The following is a 27,819-nucleotide window of genomic DNA, read 5'->3' on the forward strand; positions in this document are numbered from 1 at the left end:
CTTGTGACATGGTTTGTTGATGCCAGTAAGTACTGTGTCATTATGCTGCTCTATCTTCACATGGCTGTTTACTGATTATGTATTTCATGCAAATTTCAGACGATAAATTAACTTTTCATGGAGTGTCAACATAGCGGCATTAATTTTAATGAGTTTTCTATTTGAATCCATTCTGTATAGGAAGTAAGAAAATACAAGAGATTGATCCACAGATTAAAGCACTGAAATGGTATACATTATTACTATTTTCAGGCGTGGAATGATTTTATGCAGTGCTTGTTTTGTAAACAGCTAAATGTATGCTATTAAATTGTGTATAATTAATTTGATACATAGATGAGTTGTAGAATATGGAAGGCATATGATAAATTTCACTATTCTACCAGTAAACGTTAGCAGTAACAAATTCTGAACATGTTCTTTCTCAGGCCCAGTTCACAACTGCATTCGGTATTCCGTTTGGGGAGTCCGCTTTGGGACTCCCCGAACTAAATACCAAATTCATTGACAAGCGGTGAGCTTGAAAACACACGGACCCCATAGGCTGTAATGGGGTCTGTGTGTTTTCTGCACAGTGTCCACATTAGTCATGCAGAGTGGAAAGTAGTTCATGAAGTACTTTTCTCTCCACATGTGCCATGGGAACACCGTGCAGAAAATAAACGGACCCTACTATAGTCTATAGGGTCTGTGTGCTTTCATAAGCTCACCGCTTGTTAATGCATTCAACATTCTGTTGTGGGGGTCCCCATGCGAACTCCCCGGACGGAATATCAAACAAAGATGTGAGCCAGGCCTCAGAAGTTATGCAGTGTAAACTAACTGACAGGCCTTTCACCTGCCAAGTACCGTTTATAGCTGTCTTCTTATGTGGGAGAAGATCCTATAGGCAAAGCCAAATTAAAGCTGGTGGAGGCCCCTGGGCAAAATATTTGGTGGAGGTCCCCATAATTATTTCTTTTTTAAAGGGGCTTTCCCACAACAGACATTTCTCTCATACCTACAGGATAGGTCATACATGTTTAATAGATGCAAGTTTCTCCTCTGGGATCTGCAGTTGTCTCTAGAATGCACCCCAGACTCCTTTGGCCTCACCATTTGGCTTCAGCTCTGTTGATGGTCAAATTGAGGTGGCTGAGGTGGTTAGGTCTATGGGAACAGTGGTCAGCCTGGATTTGAATGACAGCAGGGACAAGGTAAGGAAGGATTGGGGTCATTTTTAGAAAGAGATAAAGGTCCCAGAGGTGAAACCCATATCTATCAGAAAGTTATGTCATATCCAAAGGCAGCATTCTGGTTATATAGAAAAACAAAGAGCAACACCACTTAAATGAACATAGTAACTGTGTGCATTTGAGGATTTGCACCAGCTTTTCCATTCTCTTCTAACTAATGGTGCTCTTTTTGTTTCTCTACACAGTCTGGAGATTTTCACCAGCTTTTTCTCATACATCTTGTGCTGCTTCTTTTCTGTGTCTAGCTAGCTAGCTAGATAGCTAGGTAGCAGGGGTGAACCTGCCCCTTTCGCCGCCCGAGGCGAACTACAGAAAGCCGCCCCCCCCCCCCCCCCGCTGGGGGAGGGGGCAGAGCGGGGGTGTGGCTGAGTGGAGGGGGCATGGTGAATTGAAGGGGCAGGGCTTAGCACCGTTCGCCGGCAGAGGGCAGGCCCGGAGACTGCCTGCTCTCTGCCTGAGCGTGAGGGGAGGCTGCTGGAGCAGCGCTGCTCCAGTGGCCTCCCCAAACCACCGCTCGGTGGTAAGCCAGTCCAGGAAAGCTTGTCCTGGACTGGCTTAGGTTAGCAAAAATGCCTCCCTCCCTGAGGCCCTGGCATAGCGCCGCCTGAAGCGGTCGCTTCAGGTCGCCTCATGGGAGGTGCGGCGCTGCTCCTATCTGTCTATCTATCTATCTATCTATCTATCTATCTATCTATCTATCTATCTATCTGTCTCAACTCTCTACCTGTACTGCATCTCTTTGTCTATCTACCATAGGAGATAGATAGATAGATAGATAGATAGATAGATAGATAGATAGATAGATAGATAGATACAGTCCTATGAAAAAGTTTGGGCACCCCTATTAATCTTAATCATTTTTAGTTCTAAATATTTTGGTGTTTGCAGCAGCCATTTCAGTTTGATATATCTAATAACTGATGGACACAGTAATATTTCAGGATTGAAATGAGGTTTATTGTACTAACAGAAAATGTGCAATATGCATTAAACCAAAATTTGACCAGTGCAAAAGTATGGGCACCTCAACAGAAAAGTGACATTAATATTTAGTAGATCCTCCTTTTGCAAAGATAACAGCCTCTAGTCGCTTCCTGTAGCTTTTAATCAGTTCCTGGATCCTGGATAAAGGTATTTTGGACAAACAATTCAAGTTCAGTTAAGTTAGATGGTCGCCGAGCATGGACAGCCCACTTCAAATCATCCCACAGATGTTCAATGATATTCAGGTCTGGGGACTGGGATGGCCATTCCAGAACATTGTAATTGTTCCTCTGCATGAATGCCTGAGGATTTGGAGCAGTGTTTTGGATCATTGTCTTGCTGAAATATCCATCCCCGGCGTAACTTCAACTTCGTCACTGATTCTTGAACATTATTCTCAAGAATCTGCTGATACTGAGTGGAATCCATGCGACTCTCAACTTTAACAAGATTCCCGATGCCGGCATTGGCCACACAGCCCCAAAGCATGATGGAACCTCCACCAAATTTTACAGTGGGTAGCATGTGTTTTTCTTGGAATGCTGTTTCTTTTTGGACGCCATGCATAACGCCTTTTTTTATAACCAAACAACTCAATTTTTGTTTCCAAAATGAAGCTGCCTTGTCCAAATGTGCTTTTTCATACCTCAGGCAACTCTATTTGTGGCGTACGTGCAGAAACGGCTTCTTTCTCATCACTCTCCCATACAGCTTCTATTTGTACAAAGTGCGCTGTATAGTTGACCGATGCACAGTGACACCATCTGCAGCAAGATGATGCTGCAGCTCTTTGGAGGTGGTCTGTGGATTGTCCTTGACTGTTCTCACCATTCTTCTTCTCTGCCTTTCTGATATTTTTCTTGGCCTGCCACTTCTGGGCTTAACAAGAACTGTCCCTGTGGTCTTCCATTTCCTTACTATGTTCCTCACAGTGGAAACTGACAGGTTAAATCTCTGAGACAACTTTTTGTATCCTTCCCCTGAACAACTATGTTGAACAATCTTTGTTTTCAGATCATTTGAGAGTTGTTTTGAGTAGCCCATGATGCCACTCTTCAGAGGAGATTCAAATAGGAGATCAACTTGCAATTGGCCACCTTAATTACCTTTTCTCATGATTGGATACATCTGGCTATGAAGTTCAAAGCTCACTGAGGTTACAAAACCAATTTTGTGCTTCAGTAAGTCAGTAAAAAGTAGTTAGGGGAATTCAAATCAATAAAATGATAAGGGTGCCCATACTTTTGCACCGGTCAAATTTTGGTTTAATGCATATTGCACATTTTCTGTTAGTACAATAAACCTCATTTCAATCCTGAAATATTACTGTGTCCATCAGTTATTAGATATATCAAACTGAAATGGCTGTTGCAAACACCAAAATATTTAGAACAAAAAATGATTAAGATTAATAGGGGTGCCCAAACTTTTTCATAGGACTGTATATAGATAGAGGACAGTATATATATATGAGTGCAAGCCTTGGGAATCAGGCAATAGTATTGTCCTTTATAGTTTCAAAAATAGGTAGCACTCCAAAGTTATAAGCAAAAAATTAAACGAATTAGAAATGGGAAAAAAAAGTTGTTTTTTTTTTGAGCTTTGGAGTGCTGCCTATTTTTGAAACTAGGAAGATTGGAGAGAAAGAAATTTTAGAGTTTCTCCATTTACTACCTCACATCCTTCCCTTGTCACTATATAGCTGCATATGCATATGGTCTGCATGTCAAGGCGTCTGTACAGGGTGGGAATGGGAGAGGAGCCAAAGCTGCATAAGGAAAAGGAATTACAGCTATTTCATCCTGTGTGTTTCTTGTCTCATAACTCCAAGCTTGGTGTATTTCTCTACTCTTTTCTTGGTAGTGACACGGCAGTTATAACTTTGCTCAAAAGAGTCTTCATTCTGTAGCTTGTTCTCGGAGCCATTTTTTCAGCTCTTCTATTGAATGCAAGAAAAATGCTCATGGCAGACATTCAGCATTAACAGCAACTGGTAGAGGCCCCTACTTCTTCTGTAGTGATGGAGCCCCTGTAACGTATACCCTGGGTTTTCTCCTTTATTTCAGCCCTGCCTATGGGGGCCCCCCCTTAGACACAATGGACAAGGTGCAACTCCTACCTGTGCACTTCTATAACTATGTCTCTACTTTTCCTTTTTACAGAAATACAGTCTCCAAAAATTTAGTTTTACAGAATGTAAAATGAATACAACTAGTAGACTAGGACTCAAAACACACTAATACATCAGCGAAATGGAAGAAAAATAACATAATATATCAATAAGATCCATCTCCAGATTTTTCTTTACGGGTGAGAATCATCTGTCTTGTCGCTTTCTTGCAATCACTGGCCAACCGCAGGAAGCACATGAAATCAATAAACCATGTGGTAGGGTTCATTCTTAAGCCAAATTCACTTGCAGAGTAGTCGTATGGAAATGCATGGTGAAAGTTGTGAAAGCCTTCCCCTAGAAGAAAACATAAGTATTGAAATAAAGATGTTTTAAAGGAAAAGGTCAGTAAAGTACTGAGAATTCTACATTTCATGTTAAAAGAGAGAATTGCAAATGCAGAGATTACAGGTATACAGGTACTCCGTTACACTGTCAAGTCAATGGTCAGCGGCATAGCATACATGATCAGCTGTCTTTTTCTAAAGGCAATAATTGCTCACTACAGTGACATATTGGCAATGGAGTAAATGTCTGTGGATTTCACTTTCTAAGAGTCCATTAACATGGAGGAAAATGGCGCTGAATTTGGCAGGGAATTTCAGCACTGAAAGAAAGCCTCCCATTGACTTCAATGGGTTCTTTTTTCTGCTAGCAGAACTGAAATTCTGCTGTCAGAAAAAGGAACCCATTGAAGTCAACCGGCATTCAGTTGCACCTACCTGTTTTTTGGTCTGGAACCTGAGGCGGCCTCCTCCTCATGTTCCGAACCAAAAAAAACAGTGTGAACTTACCCTAACAAAGATTTTGTCATGGAGTGGTTATGGATTTGTGAAAATTTCTGTGAAAGAACTATTTTAAAGTTTCACAGACAACCAAATCGCAGACATGTAAGTCCCAAGTCAAATATAACTTGTTTTGTGGTCTTTGATTGCTTTGTCGCCTGCAACTTTGAAATAAATGCAACAAATGTCAAGGTTGTAAAAGATCTACGTATGACTACATAAAAAAACATTAGATGTGATGTGACACCACAATTTTTATATCATGTCACCTTTGTAGCCCTAGCCGATAAATTATATATTAATTATCTCTGCTAGTAGAAAAAGTAACCCATTGAAGTCAATGGGAGGCTTTTTTTTCATCACTGAAATTCCACACCAAATATCTCTCCATTTTCCTCCGTTTGAATGGACCCTCAAGCCGCCAATAGTCTGACACTCGTAACTTTTTATACTTCCGTGCATGGGAATACATAGAGTAGCCTGCAATAGAAAGTATAGAATGACGGGCCTGGGAGCCTTCACAAAGCTCTCGGCTGTCATGGCAACGGCCCCAGAGCTTGCTTCGGGTTCCAAAAATCTCTGGCAAAATGGTGCCTCAGTCAGCTTTGACTGAGGCGCAGAGGGGTTAAGGTCCACGATAAGTGCGGGTGCTGATCTCAGGCATTAGCGCTGGGTCTCTGTTGTATAAAAAAGCAGAGACTCGATGGCTATGGCAGTTGCCATATTTAAAATGGCCCACATCTACCGTACTAGTACGATGGATGTCCGGAAGGGGTTAACAAAACTGAAGCTTCTGCAATTCATCTCAGACAAACTAAAATGACCACTACCATATATAGCACGATGTAGAATAGCGGAGAAGGAGGATCACATGGTCTCTATGACCTAGGCAGGCTTTTGGTATCACCTGACAATCTCTCATGGGGGGTGGAGAGGTTACACTACTGATGTCATATCAGCATGTAGGATTCTGGGCAAGAAGCACAAGAGCCATTTTATCATAAAGCAAGCTATTGAATAGATCTCTCCATGCACATATAAAAAAATTTTCCAGTACATTCATAGTTAAAAATAAAACCCCAACATTGGAGCAGATCTGCCTGGGCTGCCATTTTCAGGTGGTGTGTTACAGCGCTGGTGTGGGGGTGCTCGGAGCACATGGGGAACCCCTCCAGTGCTCCGTTATCGTAATTAGCATAACAGAAGAAATGGATTTTATCAGAAATGGTGGGGAGAAGAAGAGAATGGAAGGTAGGAGTACAATAGCCTTTTTAAAGGCTATTCCAATGTGCCATTAGTTAAAAAGGCGTTTTTCTAATGATAGACTCCCTGTAAGTCACCTGCACATGTCCAAGTGTGCTTCTAATGAGGGGCTGAGTTTGCTGTGGAATGCATTCGGATGACAGTCAGAGTGACACCCGAGTCTCATCCAAGTGCATTCCATGATGCACTCATCTTTATGTGGATTTCAGACCTATTCCATTCCGATGACACAAAGCAAAATAGGATCTGCTCTATAATCATCTGTGTTATTGGATCGGAAGCCTCATAGACCTGGCTGCACAATGGAATGCAATCGAATGTCACTCTTCCCTATATTTGGTTGTGTGCATGGGGCTTAAAAGTCTATAAATATCTCATGGCTAAATAGATGGGTAGATTATAATGATATAATTATTAAAATACAAACCTATTGCTGCAAGAGATACAAATCTATTTTCTCGGGGATTGATGGTTTTATCATAAGGTCTGTTACCATACAGGTGAGCCACACTATTGACAAGCCAGGAGACATTCAGGGATATCGTATATCGAAGTATTGTTGCCAAGAAATAAGAGTTCCATAGACTTTCTCCCCAAAAGTACCAAGGAACAACAGTGGGAATGAGAAAGCACATAAGTGCCACAGATGTTATATAATACCTGCAGGGAAACACAGAAATACTTGATTTAGGTTACAGTAACAGTTATTTTTATGGTAGACAGAAAAATTATTAAATAAAAATATATATCTACAGTGGCATGCAAAAGCTTGGACACCCCTGGTCAAAATGACCGCTATTGTGAACAGTTAAGCAAGTTGAAGATGAAATGATCTTTAAAAGGCATAAAGTTAAAGATTAGAGATGAGCGAACACTAAAATGTTCGAGGTTCGAAATTCGATTCGAACAGCCGCTCACTGTTCGAGTGTTCGAACGGGTTTCGAACCCCATTATAGTCTATGGGGAACATATACTCGTTAAGGGGGAAACCCAAATCCGTGTCTGGAGGGTCACCAAGTCCACTATGACACTCCAGGAAATGATACCAACACCCTGGAATGACACTGGGACAGCAGGGGAAGCATGTCTGGGGGCATAAAAGTCACTTTATTTCATGGAAATCCCTGTCAGCTTGCGATTTTCGCAAGCTAACTTTTCCCCATAGGAATGCATTGGACAGCGCTGATTGGCCAGAGTACGGAATTCGACCAATCTGCGCTGGCTCTGCTGGAGGAGACGGAGTCTAAGATCGCTCCACACCAGTCTCCATTCAGGTCTGACCTTAGACTCCGCCTCCTCCGGCAGAGCCAGCGCTGATTGGCCGAAGGCTGGCCAATACATTCCTATGGGTATGCAGAGACTTAGCAGTGTTGAGCCAGTTTTGCTCAACTACACCGTGTGCCGGTCAGCCCATCAGATGTAGCAGAGTCGAGGGTGCACTAGAACCCTTATGCACACTCGGCTCTGCTACATCAGATGTAGCAGAGCCGAGGGTGCACTAGAACCCTTATGCACACTCGGCTCTGCTACATCAGATGTAGCAGAGCCGAAGGTGCACTGGAACCCCTGTGCAAACTCAGCTCACGCTAATAGAATGCATTGGCCAGCGCTGATTGGCCAATGCATTCTATTAGCCCGATGAAGTAGAGCTGAATGTGTGTGCTTAGCTCACCTACTCCACCGGCGTAGTTGAGCTAAGCACACACATTCAGCTCTACTTCATCGGGCTAATAGAATGCATTGGCCAGCGCTGATTGGTCGAATTCCATACTCTGGCCAATCAGCGGTGGCTCTGCTGGAGGAGGCGGAGTCTAAGATCGCTCCACACTAGTCTCCATTCAGGTCCGACCTTAGACTCTGCCTCCTCCGGCAGAGCCAGCGCTGATTGGCCGAAGGCTGGCCAATGCATTCCTATGGGTATGCAGAGACTTAGCAGTGTTGAGCCAGTTCTGCTCAACTACACTGTGTGTCGGTCAGCCCATCAGATGTAGCAGAGCCGAGGGTGCACTAGAACCCTTATGCACACTCGGCTCTGCTACATCAGATGTAGCAGAGCCGAGGGTGCATAAGGGTTCTAGTGCACCCTCGGCTCTGCTACATCTGATGGGCTGAGCGCTGATTGGCCGAAGGCTGGCCAATGCATTCCTATGGGTATGCAGAGACTTAGCAGTGTTGTTCTGCTCAACAGGGTGCACTAGAACCCTTATGCACTCTCGGCTCTGCTACATCTGATGGGCTGACCGGCACACAGTGTAGTTGAGCAGAACTGGCTCAACACTGCTAAGTCTCTGCATACCCATAGGAATGCATTGGCCAGCCTTCCGCCAATCAGCGCTGGCTCTGCCAGAGGAGGCGGAGTCTAAGGTCGGACCTGAATGGAGACTGGTGTGGAGCGATCTTAGACTCCGCCTCCTCGAGCAGAGCCAGCGCTGATTGGCCAGAGTACGGAATTCGACCAATCAGCGCTGGCCAATGCATTCTATTAGCCCGATGAAGTAGAGCTGAATGTGTGTGCTTAGCTCAACTATGCCGGTGGAGTAGTTGAGCTAAGCACACACATTCAGCTCTACTTCATCGGGCTAATAGAATCCATTGGCCAATCAGCGCTGGCCAATGCATTCTATTAGTGTGAGCTGAGTTTGCACAGGGGTTCCAGTGCACCCTCGGCTCTGCTACATCTGATGTAGCAGAGCCGAGTGTGCATAAGGGTTCTAGTGCACCCTCGGCTCTGCTACATCTGATGGGCTGACCGACACACGGTGTAGTTGAGCAGAGCTGGCTCAACACTGCTAAGTCTCTGCATACCCATAGGAATGCATTGGCCAGCCTTCGGCCAATCAGCGCTGGCTCTGCCGGAGGAGGCAGAGTCTAAGGTCGGACCTGAATGGAGACTGGTGTGGAGCGATCTTAGACTCCGCCTCCTCCAGCAGAGCCAGCGCTGATTGGTCGAATTCTGTACTCTGGCCAATCAGCGCTGTCCAATGCATTCCTATGGGAAAAAGTTTATCTCACAAAAATCACAATTACACACCCGATAGAGCCCCAAAAAGTTATTTTTAATAACATTCCTACCTAAATTAAGGTTATCCCTAGCTATCCCTGCCTGTACAGCTATCCCTGTCTCATAGTCACAAAGTTCACATTCTCATATGACCCGGATTTGAAATCCACTATTCGTCTAAAATGGAGGTCACCTGATTTCGGCAGCCAATGACTTTTTCCGATTTTTTTCGATGCCTCCGGTGTCGTAGTTTCTGTCCCACCTCCCCTGCGCTGTTATTGGTGCAAAAAAAGCGCCAGGGAGGGGAATCGAATTTTTTTGGAGTTTGCCACGTGATGTTCGATTCGAATCGAACACATCGAACAGCCTGATATCCGATCGAACATGTGTTCGATAGAACACTGTTCGCTCATCTCTATTAAAGATTAAACACACTTGTCTATAATTTTAATCAATATCAGTATATTATTATTATTATTATTATTATTATTATTATTATTATTATTATTATTATTAGTACAATTTTAGAGTGAAAAAGAGAAAGGAGGACCATGCAAAAGTTTGGGAACTCTTGTAGATTTTTGTGCTCAGATAACTTTGTCCAAGGTCTCAGACCTTATATAGCCAGTTAGGGTTATGGCTTGTTCACCACCATCATTAGGAAAGGCCAAGTGATGCAAATTTTACAGATTGATAAATACCCAGCCTCCCCTAACCTTGTGCCAAAAAATACCAGCCATGGTTTCTTCTAAGCAGCTTCCTAGCACTCTGAAAATGAAAATGGTGGAGGCCCACGAAGCAGGAGAAGGGTATAAGAAGATAGCAAAGCGTTTTCAAGTTGCCCTTTCCACAGTTCTCAATGTAATTCAGAAATGGTAGTTACCAGGAACAGTGGAGGTCAAGATAAGGTCTGGAAGACCAAGAAACATTTCAGAGACAACTGCCAGAGTGGCAAATCAGAACCCCCACTTGACTGCAAAAGACCTTCAGGAAGATTTAGCAGACTCTGGAGTTATGGTGCATTGTTCTACTGTTCAGTGATACCTGCATAAATATGGCCTTCATGGAAAAGTCATCAGAAGAAAACCTCTCCTGCGTCCGCACCATAAAATTTAGCATCAGAAGATTGAAGAATAACATCTAAACAAGCCTGAGGTATTTTGGAAACAAGTCCTGTGAACTGATGAAGTTGAAATAGAACTCTTTGGCTACAATGATCAAAAGTATGTTTGGAGAAAAAGGACAAAATTTCAGGAAAACAACATCTCTCCAACTATTAAGCATGGTGGTGGATCAATCATGCTTTGGGGTTGTATTGCAGCCAATGGCACAGGGAACATTGCCCGGTTTGGGGGTAGAATTGAATCAATGAAATGTCAGCAAATTCTTGAAGCAAACATAACACCATCTGTAAAAAAAATCTGAAATTGAAAAGAGTATGGCTTCTACAAATCAATAATGATACTAAACACACGTCAAAATCCACCATAGACTACCTAAAATGGAGCAAGCTGAAGGTTTTACCATGGCCCTCACAGTCCCCAATCTGAACATCATTGAAAATCTGTGGCTAGACCTCAAAAGAGCAGTGCATGCAAGACGACCCAGGAATCTCACAGAACTGGAAGACTTTTCCAAGGAAGAATCGATGAAAATCCCTCAAACCAGAATTGAAAGACTCTTAGCTGGCTACAAACATAATTTACAAGCTGTGATATTTCCCAAAGGGGGCGTTACTAGGTACTAACCCTACAAGGTGTCCAAACTTTAGCATCTGGTAATCTTTTGTTATTTTGAAGATTAGAACATGAAAACATTTTTTTTTTTCTTTCCAAAAATTATATTGGGAATGTATCATCCTTAATGTTATGCCTTTTGAAGATCATTGTATCTTCAACTTGCTTAACTGTTCACAATAACAGTCATTTTGACCAGGGGTGTCCAAACTTTTGCATGCCACTGTATATAGGGGAAAATGCTGAAATATAAAGAGATATTTAGGTTATGTCAAATACGCTTTCTACCAATAAGTATTTGGACACCTGTGGTAAAATAGAAAAACAACATTTCTTTATATTGAATAGTTGGTAGAACCCAGCAGATGCTTCCTTACAGATGGTATTGATAGACACAATACTCCTGGATGCCTGGTGAAACTCCTGGTGTATGTGAGCCATCGGTTGGGTGCAGTTTCTCTGGTCAGCACTCGTCGGTCTCTAGTATCTCCCAGTTTCGGGGGCCTGCCGACTCGGGGCACATTCCGACAATCACCGTTCACCTTCCACTTTGTAATCACATAAGCCACTGTCGATTTTGGGTAATTCAGTTAGTTTGCTATGTCCTTTAAGGATCGACCATTTCAGTGGTGCCCGACAATTACCCCTTTCTCAAAATTGGACAACTATGCACTTCGTGGCATTTTACATGCAACTAATGCCAATGCTGTTTCCTACACAATATTTAATGGCAGAAGGCATGACACCACAGATATCTTCATTTGCATAGGTGTCCAAATTCTTATTGGTAGACAGTTTATATTGCAAGGATCATAAGTAAGATAGCCTATCAATGGATCTAGACCAACAGGAGAATTACTGATCAGCCTACATTAGGATTCCAATTAGATAACAGCATCAGTAATGTGCATGACCAGTTTTATGTTTGACAATGCAGCAAATGACTTGATATAAATATATATAAATATATTAAATTGCAGGCATACATTTTATTAAAACACCAAATATTAGTGATGATATGGCCTATGTACAATGATAACCTTATAGCTTATGTAGCAGGGAATATGTCCATGAATGTTGCAGTCCTTCTCATAACTGATAAATCTTACTGATTTCTGTAGAAAATTATCATTAATGGAATAGATTTACACTTAAGAAATACATATCAGATATGATTGGTATCTTTTATGGAGAACATCTTGTGCACTTTTATGGGGTGCATTCATCAAGATAGGCGTATCCTACACTGATCTTGATCATCTGTTATCTGGAGTAGAGATATGCCTCTTAATATATTAGGCTCATCTTCTACCCTCTTTTCTCAACAAACTCAAATCTACACCAGCTAGGAAGTGCATGAACTTGTGCTAGAATTTATGCCGGTTTTTGGTGTAAAATATAGCAAATCTGCAAAAAGTAATTTCTTCTTGGGTGTTTACTGCATGTAATACAATCTTCAGTGGTACCCCGATTTATGGCAAGTATACCACTTCATCATAGATTACCAAGGGTTCTACACCCCTTTACAATTTTCTGCAAAGTTATATTATCGCTATTGATATGCTATAACAAGTAAAAAAGCATTTACATAATACTTAGTATATAGAGATGAGCGAGTACTATTCGAAACTCCTGTTTCGAATAGCACGCACCCATAGGAATGAATGGACACATTCATTCCTATGGGTGCATGCTATTCAAAATGGCCGTTTCGCATAGTACTCGTTCATCTCTACTTAGTAATATATTTTATGTATAGTATTTTTACTCCTACATATCCGAATAGGATACATTAGTTGGTGTGATAATAGAAAAGGGATAACCTTCAAGCAACCCTGCTATATCTGAATGGACACCATTGTTCTGTCCACAAATCTTGTGATTTTCACAAAAGCATGTTTTTAGCTTAAAAGAAAATCACATGTAATAAGTACATCACATGATATGATAAAAAATAAAAAGTTGGACATTGCATCAAAAGTTGAAACCACTGTAATAGGACCAAGAGTATCACTGCACTACTATATGTAAAAATACACGAAAATGTGGTTCTTGGTCTACAGTTTAATAAAACTGTATAAGTCCATCTGCCAGCAACGAGGCAGCCTCTTTTAGATGGATCCTTACACTAAAATGAATCACCTCTCTTTGGTGTCCTGACCTCCCATGAATTAAGGAGAAGTGTATTTTGGCATGTGCTATATAAATAGTCTCCTGTCTCTGGACCTGAACCTCTGGATGAATAAAAGGGGAATGCAGTTCAGCCTTATGATATACATAAATAATATACACAAAAGTTCTGACAAAAGGATTTGACCACCAAGTACATGCAAAGTACTTCAGATATAGAGCTTGTCTGGATCCACCCAATTACAACCTACAGCTTACTGGTTATTCTTAGGAACTTTGCCGCACAGCACATAGAATTTTTGTTGGATTTCTCATTAACCCGTTTATGCCTAGAGTTCCATTATTGAAACAGCAGCCTCATAGCACACAACTCCGGTATAAATGGGTTAATACTAGAGATGAGCGAACACTAAAATGTTCGAGGTTCGAAATTCGATTCGAACAGCCACTCACTGTTCGAGTGTTCGAATGGGTTTCGAACCCCATTATAGTCTATGGGGAACATATACTCGTTAAGGGGGAAACCCAAATCCGTGTCTGGAGGGTCACCAAGTCCACTATGACACCCCAGGAAATGATACCAACACCCTGGAATGACACTGGGACAGCAGGGGAAGCATGTCTGGGGGCATAAAAGTCACTTTATTTCATGGAAATCCCTGCACTAGAACCCCTGTGCAAATTCAGCTCACGCTAATAGAATGCATTGGCCAGCGCTGATTGGCCAATGCATTCTATTAGCCCGATGAAGTAGAGCTGAATGTGTGTGCTAAGCACACACATTCAGCTCTACTTCACCGGGCTAATAGAATGCATTGGCCAGCGCTGATTGGCCAGAGTACGGAACTCGACCAATCAGCGCTGGCTCTGCTGGAGGAGGCGGAGTCTAAGATCGCTCCACACCAGTCTCCATTCAGGTCCGACCTTAGACTCCGCCTCCTCCGGCAGAGCCAGCGCTGATTGGCCGAAGGCTGGCCAATGCATTCCTATGCGAATGCAGAGACTTAGCAGTGCTGAGCCAGTTCTACTCAACTACACATCTGATGCACACTCGGCTCTGCTACATCTGATGCACACTCGGCTCTGCTACATCAGATGATGTACATCTGATGTAGCAGAGCCGAGGGTGCACTAGAACCCCTGTGCAAATTCAGCTCACGCTAATAGAATGCATTGGCCAGTGCTGATTGGCCAGAGTACGGAATTCGACCAATCAGCGCTGGCTCTGCCGGAGGAGGCGGAGTCTAAGGTCGGACCTGAATGGAGACTGGTGTGGAGCGATCTTAGACTCCGCCTCCTCCAGCAGAGCCAGCGCTGATTGGTCGAGTTCCGTACTCTGGCCAATCAGCGCTGGCCAATGCATTCTATTAGCCCGATGAAGTAGAGCTGAATGTGTGTGCTTAGCGCACACATTCAGCTCTACTTCATCGGGCTAATAGAATGCATTGGCCAATCAGCGCTGGCCAATACATTCTATTAGCGTGAGCTGAGTTTGCACAGGGGTTCTAGTGCACCCTCGGCTCTGCTACATCAGATGTACATCATCTGATGTAGCAGAGCCGAGTGTGCATCAGATGTAGCAGAGCCGAGTGTGCATCAGATGTGTAGTTGAGCAGAACTGGCTCAGCACTGCTAAGTTTCTTGACCACAAATTAGGACACTTCAATTCACTCTGTATGCTATGGACTGAAGTTTAAAGATACGGTAAGTCTTTGTTATGAGCATGACATACTGTAAGATGCTTAAAGAGTTGTCCAGGAATTTTAGGACCCATGGAGGAGACCAAGGAAGGGAAAACATAACAAACAAACAAACATTCTCACTGATGTCCAGTCCGGTGTGCGCCATGGAGTTGCCACATGTAGTCCCACCCAACACACTGAGACAATCACTCATATACATCACCAGTTCCCTTCCTTTGGAAGCTGAAGGTTCTGATTGGCCTAAGTGGTCACATGCACAAGGATTTGAAGCGGCAACTCCACAGCATGTGCCAGACTGTACAGTGGCGGTGGACACTGGAGCCCTTGGGTACAGGTAAGTATTCCCTGGGTCCTAAAATTCATGGACAACCCATTTAAGGCCTAAAGTAATATTTATATTGATATGTAGTTTGAGGGATTTTAACATTGTAGAATCATTATACAATTTAGATATTCCGTTATTAGGTCTTCTTTAGGACAAATTTCTACTAAGAATAGGAAAAGCATTAGGAACCTGCCAGATGGTTTTTCTTCCCTTGACTGGTCCCAGTATATGCAGTATATGAGTGAATATGTTTTTATAGTTCCCATTTCTCAATTTTTCTGAAAAGACAAGTTATAAGCTTTTAGGACCTTACACATTGATGTTAACTAGTCACAGGGGTCAGGGAGCAGCTTCATGTAGTCATGCAGTCATTACACTAAATGGCAGTCTGTGCAGCGTGATATGCCCCTACTACTCTACTTAACTGTCAGTCTGATGGGTTGTGATTCTGTGCCGTAACTATATGGCTAGATGAAGCTGCTCTTCTCTCACTGTGATCAGTTAAGGTTTTAGTTTAAGCACTTCCAAATTCATACGGGCTCTTCATGGACTCCTTAGGGTAAGTTCACACAGCGGAAATCTTTTAGGTCCGGATGAATGGGCCTAATCAGGAGTGAGTCTCAAGCTGTGAGAATCAGCAGGAAGATAGAGCATGTTGCTTTTTCTCCTGATGAAAAAAATCGCTAGTGGGAAAAGACTCCCATTGAAATGAATTGGAAGCGATTTTGCAGGTGGATTTTGAGGCAGATTCAGCTTCAAAATCCGCCTGCAAAAAACTCTGTGTGAACATAGCTTTAATGCTAGACAAAAATTAGCATATTTTCTGTCTGCACACTGTAGGAAAAAATATATATCAATATACACATTGGAGGATATTTATAAAGGCTGGTGTTATCAATGACAAGCTCCATAGCCCCTTCACCAGTGGAGGGTACGCCTCATTTATGACCAGGCACACCCTCTGTAGGATCATGCTCATAGCTGGTGTAGATTTTCAGTATTACTTACATCAGATAACAAATGATGGAGTACATGGATTTCCTCCTACATGCCCTCAGCACGCCCAATTTTTGGGAAAATAGTAAAGGTGGTGCAAAAAATCAAAGAGTCCCAAAGTTTGCACAAAATCTCAATTTGCATTTGCAAATTGGGACAGTTTATTCCTTGTACGACAGAAAACTGGCATACAAGGCATAGTAAATCTGCCCTATTATTTGACCTCTTCCTTTTGACTAGCTTTATCAAGTTTTTTCCGAGGTTCTGTAGATAATCTCACTCTCTAAGGAGAGATCACCTTCCCAGGCATATGGAGTCTTACAAAAAGCCTATTTAGTTCAACTGGAGGGATTATGGGAAAAATATGCAAATCTCTTTCCCAAGATATAAATGGGAAAACAGTGCCTCTATTTGCTGGCCTTTTGGGGTAGCTCTCTTGAACATCATGCCCGACTTTCCAACCCAACAAGCCTTTACTGCTATGATGCGGGATTTTGCCAAGTCATTTTTCTCAAGTATTTTTAGCATACACTGCTTTAACAACTGCAGTGAATGTTCTGCCCCTTGACTGAAACAGGCGTTAAGTTAAAGTCAAGTAACTTTTAGATTGCTTACAGGAACATTATACAGAAGTAAACATGTCACATAAAATTTAATCATTCTTAATGTACTGTGTATTTTCTAAATCTCAATGTTTTCTAATGTTAAAAGTTCAAGGAATAGAAGATAATTGTTGTTCTGACCGAGTAGAGAAAGGTCTGAAAGAATCCAACATGCTGTGCGACGGAAGATCATGCTGCTTAGCTGTGTCCCTCTTGTATTTTAACTTTATGATTCAATTAAATTTCCAATCTGATGTAGTATGTAGGCTTACCCTACTTTTAAGGTCTGCGTTAAATAATACCTAGGGATCATTTAAAGACTATGTATTTCTGCTGTGTGCTTAACAATTCTACGTGTTCTTTATGTTCTACATTTAGGATCACTTAAACCATAAGGCAAATTGTGGAAATGCACCTGGAAATATGGCAGCGAGGGCCCCCCCATCAGCCACCCGACAACCAGAAGCTGCCCAGCTCCAGGGACCAAGTCCTGATTTCAACTCTGTCTCATACTTGCTGATATAAAGGGAGACCATACAGACTCCTGGAAGATCTTTTTTTCTTTTTTTTTTTTAATAATATTTTTATTGAATTTTTTCACAATAACAAAAACAACAAATCAGAGAAAGGAGTGAAACAATAAATGAGTCCATTTGAATATCAATAAACGGACTTAAACAAAGACAAAGATGGTGACAAATTTGTGCCTAAGTCATAATGTCGAAGGTGAAATTACATGCTAGATAATGTATCTCTACTATGAGTCAACAAAGATCGTGATGACCACGCAGACAAGCAAAAGAAAAGGATGAGGAAAAGGAAGGGGGAAGATGGGGAAAGGGGGGAGAGAGAGAGAAAAAGAGCAGAGCAGGAGTGGAAGAGAGAAAGAAGAAGAGGGGGAGGACAAGAGAGGTGGGAGGTGGGGATTGACGTGGAGGGAGTTAGAGGATACAGACAACGGGCAGGTCAGGGAGGCGATGGGGAAATGGTAAGGAATGGTCAGATGACCCGTAACATAGCGCAGATCAAAGTTTCAAATTTTTCCAAGGCGCCCAGACTTTCATAAAGCGAGGGTGTTTCCTGGCTTGCCAACTAGAGAGTTCCTCAAATCTGGCAATTTGGTTAACTTTGGCCACCCATTCGCCCTTGTATGGAGCCTCTGTACTCAGCCATTTGGAAGGAATAAGCGAATTCGCCGCGGATATAAGTAGAGAGACTAGGTTGAATCTGGATGGTTTGTAGTCAGCAGTAGGAAGGGATAGCACTACCATGGGCAGGGTGAGATCAAAAGCAGGAGAGGTAAGCAGTCGGATAACATGTTGAACGTCTTCCCAGAAGGCGCGAATATCTCTGCAATGCCACCAAATATGTGACAGAGTGCCAGTTTGAGTTTTGCATCTCCAACAAACGTCTGAGGACGCAAGGCCTAGCCGGGCTAGCCGCTCTGGGGTGTAATACCATCTGGTTAAAAGCTTGAAGTGGCCCTCCCGGAGGCGGACACATGAGGAAAAACCTTGGGGGTGTCTCAGCACAGCACCAAGCTGTTCCTCCGAAAGTGCAACCCCGAGCTCCTGTTCCCACGAGGAGATATAAGCCGGTTTAAACGAACGTGTCGGATTGACAAAATTTTTAAGCAGAAAGGACGTTTTCCTGAGCAACTTGTTCCCGGCCAGCACCGAACGCTCAAAAGATGTGAAAGATTTACGTGGAGTTTGGGACCAGAGCCAATCCTGGATCAATTTAAAAATGTGATATCTATGGAGGAAAGACAGGGAGGAGCCCGACACATGAGTCTCTATGGCAGCCATATCAGGCTGTAGGGTATCATTTAAGTTATCCAGCACTCTATGTGGGAGGAGACGTTCCCAAATGTCAACATATGGTGGGTTCGGGAGACCTAACTGGGCCGGGATGAGACCCAGAGGGAATGCAATAGAGACCTCAGGGGCTAAGCTGCTTTTCAAGTCCCACCACACCTCACAAGCTCCTAAGATAAGTTGGTCCACCGAACTAGGATGATGTCTGTCCGAGCCATAAAGCCACAAGTCCACCTGAGATTGCGGCCCAAAGGTTAAGAGAGAAATGTCAGAAACGAGGGACGAAGGTGACAGAGTCGTGAGAGCGATCCACCGCTTCAATTGAATAGCTTTGTAACAGTCTAGAACGTTAGGGACACCCACCCCACCCTCCTGTCGCCGTCTGACCATTAGACTAAACGGAAGTCTCGGCTTCTTCCCTTTCCAGAGAAAGGCGTTAAAGATCAACCTGAGCGAGGCGAAGAACTTCGCAGGGAGTTTTATAGGCAACATGTGAAGTTTATAGAGGATCTTGGGAAGCACATAAGTCTGCAAGAGGGCCTTCCGGCCAAACCAGGAAAAGGGTAGTTTCTGGTAGGTCGACAGTTGGGAACGTACGTCAGCAAGAAGGGGATCGAAGTTGGAAGTGTATAAGTGACAGGGATCAGCAGTAAGGAGTATCCCTAGGTACTTTAGGGGTTTAGTGGACCAGAGGAAGGGCGAAGAGGTTGCTAGCGAAGCGGCTTGCGAGTTAGGGAAGGTGACGTTCAAGATCTCCGACTTATCCAAATTCACCTTGTATCCCGAGACCCAGCCATACTGAGAGAGCAGCTGCACCACAACAGGCAGACTCTTCCTTGGGTCAGATAGTAGGAGTAAGACATCATCCGCGAAGGCTGCGGTCCGAAGTTGATGTCCCCCAATTTGGAGACCAGGTATATCTGGATGAAGTCGGATAGCCTGAAGAAGCGGTTCTAAAATAAGGATAAAAAGAGAGGGCGAAAGGGGACATCCCTGTCTGGTGCCATTTTTAATACTAAAGGAGGGGGATAGAGTACCATTTATCTTGAGTCGCGCATGCGGTGCGTCGTATAAAGAGAAAATCGCCTCTATAAATCGAGGGGGGAACCAAACTTTTCAAGGGAGGCGTGCATGAAGGCCCAGCTCACCCTATCGAAAGCCTTTTCCACATCCAGGCCTAGAAGTACAAGTTTGGAATTACGCTTTTTAGCATAAGTTATAGCGTGAAGCAGACGTACGGAGTTGTCAGAGCCCTCCCTCCCGTGTACAAACCCCGCATGATCAGGGTGAAGCAAGGTGGGAAGCAGACGTTTGAGCCTGGAAGCCAACACCTTCGCCCAGATCTTGAGATCTGAGTTGAGCAAGGAAATGGGACGATAGCTACCGCAAGAGAGGGGATCCTTCCCCTCCTTCGGTAACAGGGTGACATGCGCCTCTTGTGCTGAGATGGGCAACTTTTTCCCTTCCAAAAGGGCATTACAGAAGTTGGAAAGGTGCGGTACCAAAGTTGATTTGAATGTCTTATAATACTGCAAAGGAAAGCCATCAGGGCCCGGACTCTTCCCCGGAGGGAAACTGCTAATAATCAGGCCGATCTCCTCGTGGGAAATAGGGTCTAACAACGCTGATGCATCATCCGCCGATAAAGAGGGCAAAGGCAAGGAGTCGAGGAACTCCTTTCGCTTAGTCGCCTTATCTACCTGATCAAGGGGGGAATCGGATCCATCAAGGTTGTAGAGATCCCTATAAAAATCTAAGAAGGCCGAGGTAATCGCCGGAGTGGAAGTATGTGCGTCCCCAGTTCGGTCTTTAACTTTTGTTATGAAGCATTGAGACTTCCGCTTTTTGATCAGAGAGGTCATTAATTTCCCGCTTTTATCGCCATGGGCATAAAGTTTATGTTGAAAGTGAAGAAAATTTTTTGCAGTGCGCGCGTTAATTAAGTCTCTCAACTCCTCTCTCAATCTGACAAGCCTGTCCTGGTGTGGGCGGTGCGCAGACAGTTTGCGAATACGTTCAATGGATGAGATCTCAGACAGTAAGCGTTCAAGACACCGCTGAGATTCTTTTCGAGCTTTAGACGCCAGTGAGATAAATATATCACGTATGACCGGTTTATGCGCCTCCCACGTGATCACAGGGCACATGTCGGGGTTCGCATTGAATTGGAAATATGTGTCTAACTGTTGCTTAACCGTTAAGTGATAGTCTTCCTTATCCAGTAAAGACTCGTTCAAGCGCCAATTCCAACACTTTCGGGGGAGTTGATGCAAAGTCAATGTGGCCCAGACCGGAGCATAATCAGATACTGTTATAGACTGTTATAGACTGTTATACGCGATTTCAATGAAAATGGCAACAGTGACTGCGATAAAAACAAATAATCTAACCTCTGATAGGAGAGTCTAGGATTAGAGAAAAACGTATAGTCCTTCATCGAAGGATTAAGCGTGCGCCATATGTCTACAAGTCCCAGGGTACTCAGCGCCTGATTTAGTCTGCCTAAAGATTTACGAGAAATAGCTGAGGAGCCTGAAGAGGCATCAATAGAGGGGTTAAGAGTGACATTCAAATCACCCGCCAAGACTACCTGACCTTCCGCAAAAAGTTCCAACTTGCTCAGAGCTCCCACTAGCCATTCGACCTGCCCATGGTTCGGGGCATAAAGATTTGCAAACGTGTATTGGCAAGAGGCTATAGTGCCCTTTAGTAAGAGCATCCGCCTGTCCGCATCTTCATATGATTGAGTACAGAGGAAAGGGACAGATTTGTGGAAAAGAATAGAGACTCCGCAAGTGCGTTTGGTCGGGTTCGTTGAGTGGAAGCATAGTGGATGGGCATTGGTGGGGAATTTGGGGATAGAACCAGACTTAAAATGTGTCTCCTGAAGAAACGCAATACTGGTAGGGATCTTCTTCAGGATAGTAAAAATCTGAGAACGCTTGTTAGGGAAATTCATCCCATTGGTGTTGAAAGAGGAGATAATAACCTTAGCCATGTGGGGGAGGGGGGTCAACACGTAGAAAAGAGGATAAGACCAACAAACAAGGCAAATGGGGATCAACGACACAGAGAAAGGAGGGAGGGCAAGGAGAATGAGACAGAGGGTAAAAGTGAGAGGGGGGGAGAGAAGGAAGGATTAAGAAAGTATTAGAAGGGAGGAAAAGAACAGATGGAGGGAAGGAAGCGATGGGGAGAGGAGGGGGAAGAACAGAGACTTTACAAGAAAAGCAAGTCTGCGTGTCACACGGTCGGCAATACGCTAAATGAGAAAAATGTCACACTATAGAAAATGAACAAACAAAAGTCGAACCAGTTGTTAGTAGCGGTAAGCCTGAAAACCGCTATCTATCTAATCACTGTCAACAGACAGCTCAGGAGGGGGTAGGAGTGAGACCCTAATCGCTAACACTAGATACCCACTCCAGACTCAGATAATGGGGAAGAAAACAAAAGGGAAACAGTCAGCGGCAGAGGAAGAAGGGAGAAAGAAATACAAGGGACAAGGGCAATGCGTGGAAGGAGAGAGACTGACCGGGGTACAAGGGGGGGGGGGGAGTGAGGGGGAGAGGAGAGGGGGGGCATAACACAAAAGAGTAGAGAAACCTATGAAAAGCTATCTCAGTCAGAGGGTTGTAACAGCGTGTAAGCATACTAAATAAAGGCGAAACATAGATCATGAAAATAAGTTAGGACATTGACTAAACAACCATGCTCCAGCTATGAGGACTACCGCGGTGAAATTACACTAAGGAAGCGAGAGCCCAATGGTTATCTCAAAACCGGAGTAGTCACTCGGTGCCACAGGACCCTAAGGGAGTCCCAAGGCTCCGAGCAACAAAAACCCAACATGTGTGAGGTCTAGCCACAAAGCAGCCCCTGCGAGCTGCATAAAGGGAAAAATGGGGGGGGAGGGAGAGAGGGAGGGAATCAAAGGGACTATAATCTCACCAAGGCGGGCGGTCATCCGCGACCGTGGGACACAGAGCTGAGCCCCAGGGCCGCGGACAAGCCCCCACCCCGAAGAATAAACTAGTGGAGAGGGAAAAGTGGCATAGGGGCAAACAGCACTGGAATAGAAACATCAAATGCGAAGTTCAAATAGAAAACGTATTAACTATACAAGTGGGCTATTGTCGCTCACTACGAGCTGGCCCAAAAACACCTTCCTGCACGACAAGGATTCAAATACAGGAGTCCCATCGTTCAGTAAAGATAAAAACAGCCCGTCCAAAAAAAAAAAAAAGCATCACTTAGCTCCACCAAGAAGGATATGTCCGTCAGTGAGCAATAGATCTCCTCGCCTTGGGAGATTTCGTATGAAGCGGTCTATTTGCCCAATCTTTATCAGGGAGAGGAGGAAAGGCGGTGATGTCCACTGGAAGGGATTGCCAGGATGGGATAGGTATCGGTGAAATATCCAGCTGGGGCCAGGCCCTCTCCAGGTCTGCAGGATTCCGGATCACTATTCGCCGCCCTTGTTTCAAAATGGAGAGGCCAAAGGGAAAGAGCCACATATATTGCAAACCCTTCTCTTTCAGCACCTCCAATAAAGGACGGAGGAGACGCCGCTTTGCGAGCATGGCAGGAGCAAGATCCTGAAAAAGTTGAATCTCCGATTGATCATAATATAGGGGCCTCTTTTCCCTGGCAGCATTCAATATCTCCACTGTGTCAACTGACGAGAGTAGGCCGCAGATGACGTCTCTCGGTGGCTCTGTATCTGGAGGCTTAGGCCTAACAGCCCTATGCACCCTCTCAATCTGAATAGCTTTCGCCCTTTCAGGATCAAGGACCGAGGAAAAGATGGATCCCATGATGGTACGTAAATCATCAGGTGAGTAAGACTCAGGAAGCCCTTTAAGCCGAATGTTCCTCCTCCTATTGCGATTTTCAAGGTCCTCCAACATGGCTCTGTTTAACTGGTGATGATGGAGGGTAACATGCTGTTCTAGGGCGTTAGAATGCTCTGAAATGGCCGTGCAAGTACGTTCTACAGTGTCCACTCTGCGACCTAGGCCCTGCATATCTGAGCGTAGGGCCGCCAGTTCAGCCATCACCGGAGCTACAGTTTGAGACATCAGCTTTCGCATAAACGATTTAGATATAGCAGATGAGTTATTATCTGACCTTGTCGCACTGCTCACACTGTCCATATCGGATTCGTCTGCTGCGTCCTCCGCTTGTTGTTCCTCCTGCGCCATTTTGCGGGCCAGGGCGGGAGACCGGGTCGTCTTCTTTTTGAAGAATTTATGCATCTCAGCCTGCGAATTTCGCCCATTAGGGGTGCCAGGAGTGTCCAGGGTCTTCTCCCTACCGAATTTCCCCATTTTGGCTACTGAGGGTGAGGTCTGGAACCGGTACTAGCAAGGTAAGAGACGGAGCTGTTAGCTCAGGCTTCCATCCGCGCCGACGGTTAGGCTCCGCCCCCCGGAAGATCTTTTTTTCTATGTAACATGGGAATAGTGTGTGCGGTGGATTGTGGCTCACACATTTTCATACTCACATCACAAAATCATTTGAGCTGTAACTAGTAGAGATGAGTGAGTAGTATTCGATCGAGTAGGTATTCGATTGAATACTACGGTATTCGAAATACTCGTACTAGATCGAGTATCACTCACTATTCGAATGGAAAAGTTCGATGCAGAACCAGCATTGATTGGCCGAATGCTATACACACTATATGCTTTGACTGTAAGTGGCCATTTTCTTGTAGTGCAGGCATGCGCAGTCGGCTCTGCCCAGGCCCAATGCCTGGCAGAGTGAATTCAGAGCCGGAAGATGCCGCGGGGACATGACCCTCACTCATGGACTTGGTAAGTGTAATTTGATCGAATGTTGCCTACCCCTGAAACGAGCATTTTCCCCCCATAGACTATAATAGGATTCGATATTCGATTCGAGTAGTCGAATATTGAGCAGCTACTCGAAACGAATATCGAATATCCAACATTTTACTGTTCGCTCATCTCTAGTAACTAGTGCTGCCTGCGACAGGGAGGAGCGATGTGCACTGAGACAGCACTAGAGAGAAATTTATAACTATATAATTAGAATTATGTTGATGTGAATAGACCCTTATTTGTTTTGCAACAACATATTTCTTAGTGTTGTATACAAATTATCTTTACTTACATCAATCCCAGCGCTAAATGGGGCTCACAATCTAATATCACTAATATCTCAGGCGCAGGGCCGTTTTAGTGCATTATGGTGGGTATTGGGGGGCCCACTTTCAAAAAGAATGCACAAGGACCTTGTGCAACCTCTTTGAAAGTGGGCCGCCCAATAAACCCCATAATTTAATTTCCCCTGCCCCCTCAACCACCAATGCTACATTAAAAAAGAAAAAAAAAATGAAGTGTTCCCATAGCTCATTGCACTTCCCTCCCCTGCCGAAGGCTGAATAATGGAGCACGAAGCTAATAGCTCCATGTTCCACTATAGTGTTCAACCTCTATCTACAGAGGACAGATAGAGGAGAAATCACTGCCTGCTGCCTGAAACAGCGGGACCACCTGAAATGTGGGACTGTCCCGCTCAATCCCAGGCAGCTGAGGTTGCACCATTGCACCTCCATGAGAAAACCCTTTGTTTTGGAGTGTGGAGTACCCAGAGTAAACCCAGGAAGAACAAGTAAACTTTTTATAAGATGCAAAACTAAGGTTTTCTTCACACAAAAGAGGTGCAAAAAGGCCAAAATATAAATTTTTCACAGCTGTCTTGCACCCAAAGGGCATTTGTCTTTAAGGATTTCCCATGCATTTCAGTGTACGTAGGGATTCATGAAAATGAACAAAAATAGGACATGACCTATATTTTGACAGTCCATGACAATGAGCTGTCAAAATAACAGTCATGTAAATAGTCCCTTTTCACTGACATTGAAATTAATGCTGCCATTTGACATCCGTTAAAAAAACGGACATCACATGGCCATTATTCTCTGTCGTGTGAATGTAGCCTAAGACATTGCTGCAAAGCAACAATGCTAATCATCCATACACAATTGTTGTCCCACCATATGTCTGTACCCTCCAACTAAGTTCTTCTATATTTTGCAAATAGTGAGAAATTAGATTTAAACCTTATTGTACTTAAAGAAGACCTTTCACGAAGTCGGGTGCCAATGTACCTTTGTTGAAAAGCTGTGGCCCAAGGTAGGTTATATGTCAATGGAATGGTAACCTTTTATTTTCTCTTTGTTGGTGTGTATTTGTGATCTGCGTGAAAATAATAGTTTACCGCCTCCTTGTGAACAAGAACTAATTTTCATATAACCTGAGGGCCATATCTCTTCAACAGGTGGATGAATTAAAAAAAATGTCAGGGCCACAGCAGCAATGAAATGATGTCATTTAGGATTTTGGATATGGCGACAGGTTCTCTTTAATAGATTCTACATACAATACCAATATAAGAACATTCATGTTATTTAATATTTTAAATTACTTACTTTCTCTGGAACATAACAACTTGATCTGACAAAAGGTCTTGAAAGTCTACTGTTTTACCCTTTTCTATGACAGCTTTGTGTTTACGAACAAACAGCCATCCTATATGTGAAAAGAAAAGTCCTCTCCGAGCATCGTGTGGATCTGCATCAGTCTCAGAAAACTTGTGATGGACCCGATGGTCTCGAGCCCACTCAAAAATATCATTCTGTAGGAAAGACAAATGAAAGGATCACCATTTAAAGAGTTCCTTTCACCACCTCCACCAATTCAAGTTCTTAGCACCTGTTGGTAGGCACGCAACACTGATTCCAGCGCAGTTGACATTTTTTTTCTAGTCTACACTGTTCCTGAGCAACAAGTGCTGTTAATTTTGATGCTTCATGTGTCTAATGACAGACAAAATAGGTTGTCAAGCAGGGGTCGTAACTCAGAGCTCCAATCAGAGGCAGCCAGTGTGAAAGGTCAGAATGACACACTCCAGACTGACACTGCCCTCCTGACAGTACAGAGACTAAATAGCATATCAAGTACCAAAATTAACAGTACTGATTGCTTGGGAATAGTGGGGGCTAGAGCAAAAATTCCAACTGTGCCAAATCAATAGAGCCGCATCTATGAAATGATGTAAAGACAAGGAACTTAAGGCTAAGTTCACCTCTCTGCACGACTCTCCATCGTTCAAGTCTGCTGGGGGACATTGGATAAATGGACTTCTAAAACAGAGGTTAACATCAGTGGACCCCATGAACTATAATCTTTTAGCAAGTGTCCTCTGGTTTCAGTAGAAACTAGGGTTGAGCGATCGGGATCGGAGGAGATCAGATTCCGATCGGCGAATGAGTAAATTTCACGATCGTGATCAGAATTCTGATGCCGATCTTTTTAGGTGGGATCGAGGTCAGAGGTTATTTCCCACAATGCTTTGCTACTGGCCAAACATTGTGGGAAAAGGTAACAATGTTAGCTACTAGAGATGAGCGAGTACTATTTGAAACTGACATTTCGAATATCACGCTCCCATAGGAATGAATGGATGCAGCCGGCACACAGCCAATGCTTCATGGCCATTTAAGTGTTCCCTTACTCTTTCTATGCATTCTAAGAACGTGTATGTATTTTTTGGTAACTTTTTATAGCTTTTGAAAATGATCTTAGGAAAAAAAAAAAATCCCATTGACTTGCATTAGGATCGGAATTGGGATCGAGATTGAGTTTGAATGGAAAATTATTGGAAATAGGATTTCAAAATCGATCCTGAAATCTCAACATTGGCTCAACCCTAGTAGAAACCTTTTCGAAGGACCTTTCTCTTTGACAATTTCTGACAGATTCTGCAGTGGAGAAGGTGATGAAAGGTCCTCTTTAACTCAACCCTTAGAATTAAATTGATATACATAAGATAAAAGAACATTCAGAAAATTTAAAGGGAGCCTGTCAAGTAAAAAATGCCATCTACACTAATAATACTAACATTTACAGGTCTTTAACCACTTCTGAACCAGGCCAAGTTCCCTGGTTCAGGACCAAACATATTTTAGTTTTTTGCTGTTTTACATACAGTTTTGAGGGCTATAACATCTTTTTTGTTTGGGTTATTCAATTAATATTTATG

General features: G+C 43.6%; 1 protein-coding gene across 1 annotated transcript in view; it reads right to left on the bottom strand.

Moving 5' to 3' along the window:
* Window positions 1-4,495: 4,495 nt before the first annotated feature.
* SCD5 (stearoyl-CoA desaturase 5) overlaps window positions 4,496-27,819 on the bottom strand; it is a 140,978-nt gene continuing 117,654 nt past the window's right edge. Inside the window, exons 3-5 of the mRNA XM_075283922.1 lie at window positions 26,207-26,412; window positions 6,865-7,097; window positions 4,496-4,686 (exon numbers count right to left, since the gene is read on the bottom strand). Of these exons, the coding sequence (XP_075140023.1) occupies window positions 4,496-4,686; window positions 6,865-7,097; window positions 26,207-26,412 (630 nt within the window). The remainder of the gene's footprint in view (window positions 4,687-6,864; window positions 7,098-26,206; window positions 26,413-27,819) is intronic.

This window comes from Leptodactylus fuscus, chromosome 1, assembly GCF_031893055.1.
Source record: "Leptodactylus fuscus isolate aLepFus1 chromosome 1, aLepFus1.hap2, whole genome shotgun sequence".
Classification (NCBI taxonomy): domain Eukaryota; kingdom Metazoa; phylum Chordata; class Amphibia; order Anura; family Leptodactylidae; genus Leptodactylus; species Leptodactylus fuscus.